This window comes from Morone saxatilis, unplaced genomic scaffold (assembly GCF_004916995.1).
Source record: "Morone saxatilis isolate NCDOM2014 unplaced genomic scaffold, NCSU_SB_2.0 Contig19, whole genome shotgun sequence".
Taxonomy (NCBI): Eukaryota; Metazoa; Chordata; class Actinopteri; family Moronidae; genus Morone; species Morone saxatilis.
Window position 1 is genome coordinate 22,628,762 of NW_023339751.1, and position 5,268 is coordinate 22,634,029.

Here is a 5,268-nt window from a genome sequence, read left to right on the forward strand (position 1 = left end):
ACCCCGTTGGCTGGCCGCTCACATTGCAATTTAAACAAGAGTAAGAACTCTCAGGAGGTTGTGGCTGTTTTAAAAGGCAACCGGGACTACATTGTGCGTATGCCCCATTTCTGATACTGTGGCGGCAGAAATTTAACAGTGGCGGGCCGCCGCTCCAAAATCCACGTAGAGGAAACACTGGCCATTAGCAGAGCAAACCCACCTTCAGGTGCACATCCACATTAAGTTCTGTGACATGTAGTCATAAAGAAATTAAACCTTGAATGTGTTCCACTTTGTGAATCATCTGATGCCCAAATTGTCAGCTGCTCCACCATCTTGTCTTTGCTAAAGCCAATCCTGAGTCCCACTTTCTACCTCATCTAATTTCTCCCCTATCATCACCTTACCACTGTGCTGTTGACACACAGCTACAGAAATGTGGGTCAGCAGTACTCTCTGGGGTCTGGTTCAAGAAGCCGAAGAGTCACAAAGAGTTGCCTCCAACCTCCCTTAAGGATGTTCCTAAACAGCAGCGACGTAGTAAAGAGGCTGACCGCATTTTGTGCATTCTCTGTGCAGGTGACCGTTATGTGGTGGTGGACTGTGGCGGAGGAACAGTGGACCTGACTGTCCATCAGATCCGTCTTCCAGAGGGACATCTAAAGGAGCTCTACAAGGCCTCAGGTAAAAGGACACAAAACACTCTTTCCCTACTTTATGCAGCTGAGGTTTCATCTTACTTCAATTTGCAATCATAATACCCTCTTTTCCCAGGCGGTCCCTATGGCTCTCTTGGGATTGACTTTGAATTTGAGAAGCTGCTTTGTAAGATCTTTGGCCAGGATTTCATCGACCAATTTAAGATCAAGAGGCCTGCCGCCTGGGTCGACCTGATGATTGCATTTGAGTCTCGGAAGAGGGCAGCAGCCCCTGACAGAACCAACCCCCTCAATATTAACCTTCCCTTCTCCTTTATCGACTACTACAAGAAGTTCAGGGGCCACAGCGTGGAGCATGCCCTTCGCAAAAGCAAGTGAGTACATGCAGAAAACCCTCTGAAACTGACAGTTCTGAACAGGAATAAATATGTATAAAATAAAACGGGATTAGGTTATCTTTCAAAACTTCATTATTTTATTTTCAACATCAAGCTGTTTTATTTGGATCTTAAAGACCTGCAGCAGAGACAAACATTCAGTTTCTTGTATATCTATTTATCATCATATAAATATAGATACAGAATAAGAAATGGTAACCAAAAATTTTGGAAAAGAGACCAAGGAACTGTTCGATTAATATGAAGACAACTGTTCCTGTTGCCGTAGGTGACTTTGCATAGCACATTAACAGCAATTGGTCAGCACAGTTTTAAATTTTAATGCTTGAAATTTAAAGACAGTTCGATAGTAGTAAAAAAAAAAAAAAAAGTTCAATGTTTTAGGAAATATTTTATTTTTTTCTGAAAGCGAGATGAGAAAAATGTATATCAATCTCATGCATGTGCTTTAAGTACTGAGCTGTTGTCAGGAGGTGGTTAGCCTAGCTTAGCATAAAGACTGGAAGCAGGGGGAAACAGCTAGCCTGGCTTTGTCCAATAACATGTTGTATCTAATTTGTTAAATCTGTACACAAACAAATGTAAAAACTACATGCTGGAACTATTTCTTGGCAAACCGCAGAGCATGGCAAACTACAATGCACTTCTGTGCAGCATCTCCAGCTGTAGTGCAGTATGCAAGATATGTTCTGTGAGCACAGGTTGTAGTAAAGTCCTCTTTATAGGCAGGCAAACAAGTGTCTCTCTTGTTTAATCTGTACGGTAAATAACTGTAAAAGTTCTGTAAATAACATGCTATCTACAGGCAAAGAAGTATCTTACTTGTATAATCTGTACGGTAAATAACTGGAAATGTTCTGTAAATAACATCATGTTATTTAATGAGCTTATTGGTGTTGGTTGGGTTTTTTTCAGTTCAGACGGAGTCAGGCTAGCTATTTTCTCCTGCTTTCAGTCTCTAAAAAGCTAAGCAAACCACTTCCTGACTCCTGCTCTGTGCTTAACACACAGACATAAGATTGATAAACGTATTTGCCAAAATCCTCAACTGACAAGTGTGCAAAGGTAGACCCAAATGCTTTAGTTCACAAGTAGTATAGAGTCCAGAGGATGGCAGTGAAGAGTGTAGACAAGCAGGTGCTGATTAGTGATCAGGTAACAGTATATTAGAAGCAAGCAATGGCCCAAAACAAAGTAGACAGTCTGGCAGGAAATAAATGGAAATTAGCTGGTTATGTGCTGCAAGCCTGGTGAGGTAGATTTGAACCAGCTGAGCAGGTTTATGGGGCAGTCAGGTGATTGGTGTACAGGTGTAAACATCTGAGGGCATCTGGTTTGTGGATGGATGGATAACAACACAAGGGCCTATGGAAGTGTGAGTGTAGCTGAAGGGTAGGACGGAGAGGCAGAATGGGTAAAAACAGGACTGAGACAGACATTGACTACGATCACATGCACACTAATTTTCCACTATTATTCCAAATATGACAGTATTCCTCATTTCATGACGGCCATGTAAACAGCATATTGTGTTTAGATATTCCTACTGAATTTCAGTTCCCAACCCAAGAGGTGATATTGTTTTTAGTAATAATTATAGAAAACAAAGTTGAAAGGAAGTTGTAAACTTGTTTCAAACTTAACTTATAAGCTTATAAAAAGTATGTAAATGTAAATACTGCAATTTTGATCAAGTAGAGTGTATCAAAGTCGATCCCTGTGATTAAAAAAAACAGCTCCAGGGTGCCAGAGTTGGTGGAGGGATGGATTGAAAAAGCAATGCTGATGGAGGCCCAGCACCACTTACAATGAAACAGATTTCTTTCTTTGATAAAAGACGGCATTAATTAATGGTGATATAACTTTTCACTTCCAGCCATTACAGTACAATAACGACTTCTGGGACCACCATGGAGTCTAGATTTTAATGGCCCTGTCTCATGTCTGTGTGGAGTTTTGAAATCCCACAGTGAGGGACATTAAATATATGTATGTGGCTGAAACTAAAGTCCTCAGTGGCCTCCAGGCTCCTCTGATGCCTAACTGGAATCACTCTCTGTCTCAGTGTGCTGGAAAGCATTGGGAGGGACCAGCATTAACACGATCACACACTTGTGTACACATTACACACTTACATGTGCACATACTGCACATAAATCACACACATGCGATCAAAGCAAATGGATACTATAGATTCTTTCAAGATTTATGATCCGACAGACAGACTGCATCAGGCGGCAGAGGGAGATATCCCTGTAGGTCTCAGGAGACAGGTCTGAAGGGAAATGGCCAACAAAAAATCAATGACTATGGTCTATACAGAGCATGGCTGTCACTGGTCTCTGCCTCAGGTTTTCAAGCTGGGGAACACTGGCTAATCTGAAAATACCACATTTCACTACAAATGTGCACCAAAACCAGGCTGCATAGATTGCTTTAGTGGCAATGTCCAAGTATAAATCTGTAGTCTGGTTGTGCAAGCCTATTCCATACACATGTTCCAAGCACTGTGTTCAGTGTAGTGAATCAGTTCATTTCATGCGATATGGAGAGGAAGAGGGTGGTTTATCAATCCCTCAAAGTAGGAGTGAAATTTTAGTTAAAGCTGCACTTAACTTTTATATTGATATGTTGAGCGTCTTTCAGAGAAATTGTTGCATTTTCTAGTCCACAATCTCCACTCTAATCAGCATCTTTTCCAGCAGAGGCAGCTCTGATAAAACTACTGTACACTATTTGTCCAAACAGCAAACAGACAGTTAAGAGACTAGCTGGTAAATGTTGGTGGAGACCAAAAAATAACTAAGAGAGTGAAGGTTGGACTCATTTTCATTGAGTGGAGACTAACTACCTGCTTCCATATAACAACATGATAAGGTAATATGTCAGTGCAGCTCTTTCTCTGCCCACAAAATAATAAACATTTTGTTTTGTTTGTCTGTTCACATTGTTCGTTAAATGTGGCCTATATCAGATTTTAGTGTAAACAGGCCACGGTCCTAAAGTGACGTAAATGTCAGAGGAATTCTAATGTCACTGTTCACACTGAGGTCACACTGCAAAACATCAGCCCTATATTTGGACCAGAAATGAAAGTGGCCCAAATCAGATCTGACAGAACAGTTCAGCTTCCATGTGATTTGTGATGTTCACTGTCATGAAAACATCAGGTCCATGTCACATTATGAGCAATAATAAGATCAGATTTGGGTGACTTTAGCCTGCAGTGTGAATGTGGATTTGGTGGAAAATAGGCCGAGCTGTCTTTGGTAGGGTGGAACACATCCATTTAATCCAGTTTTGCTCAATTCATGGATGCATATGGTAACAAAATTATGTTTTTTGATCCCATAGACACTCAACAAACGAGCCAAGATAGCCCAATATTGCTGTTAGACATAACTTCAGACTACATAAATACAGAAAAAAAGGTCTGCCCTAAGGAATTTATTAGTCTCTGATTCTGGGTAAACCAATCAGATTCTCCAAAACTGCTTTATCTCTGGACTATCTCTTTAACCAAAGCACACACGTTTAGCCTATCCTGCATATGACTTATTTTCTCTCCTCTCTTCCTCTCCTCTCCTTTACAGTGTGGATTTTGTGAAATGGTCATCTCAGGGGATGCTGAGGATGAGTCCAGATGCTATGAATTCCCTCTTCAAGCCCACCATAGACCATATCATCCAACATCTCAGTAAGCTACATTAATAACTTAATAACTAACACCTCAACACACACACACACACACACACACACACTGTGAAGAGAAATGGAAGCAACCTAAAACCAGGTGTTTTTTTGATAAAGTTATTTATTTCAAGGCTAGGATAGCTTCCAAGCAGAAATAAGTAAGGTAAAACCACAAAGGAAAACAGCAGGTGGATGCTGTTCAAACCAAAGAAAAAAATACCATAGAAATCAATCTAAGAACTGCAGATAACTTCCTAAAAGAAATTAAAAATGGAAAGAAAAGTCTCACTAACTAACTCTGCTTAATAAAAAACGAGAATTATTTAAAACAACACCCCTAAATCTAGTGACTCTAAATAAAGTAATTCTGTGAGTGTACTCAGTTTTTAAATCTATACCAAGTCCAGTCCCCGGGTAGTTAACGAGTTCCTCAGTACTAGTTTCACCAAGTTAATACAAGATTAAAGGGGAACTTGGCAACTTTTTCAGCTTAATAAACCCGTTTAGAAATCATTTGGATGGTTAAAGGGCCTGTT

At 40.3% G+C, this 5,268-nt stretch overlaps 1 protein-coding gene across 1 annotated transcript in view; it reads left to right on the plus strand.

The window, feature by feature from the left end:
* Positions 1-5,268, plus strand: part of hspa12a (heat shock protein 12A) — a 22,474-nt gene that overhangs the window by 1,849 nt on the left and 15,357 nt on the right. The window contains exons 2-4 of the mRNA XM_035663859.1: positions 306-666; positions 757-1,015; positions 4,633-4,736. Of these exons, the coding sequence (XP_035519752.1) occupies positions 306-666; positions 757-1,015; positions 4,633-4,736 (724 nt within the window). The remainder of the gene's footprint in view (positions 1-305; positions 667-756; positions 1,016-4,632; positions 4,737-5,268) is intronic.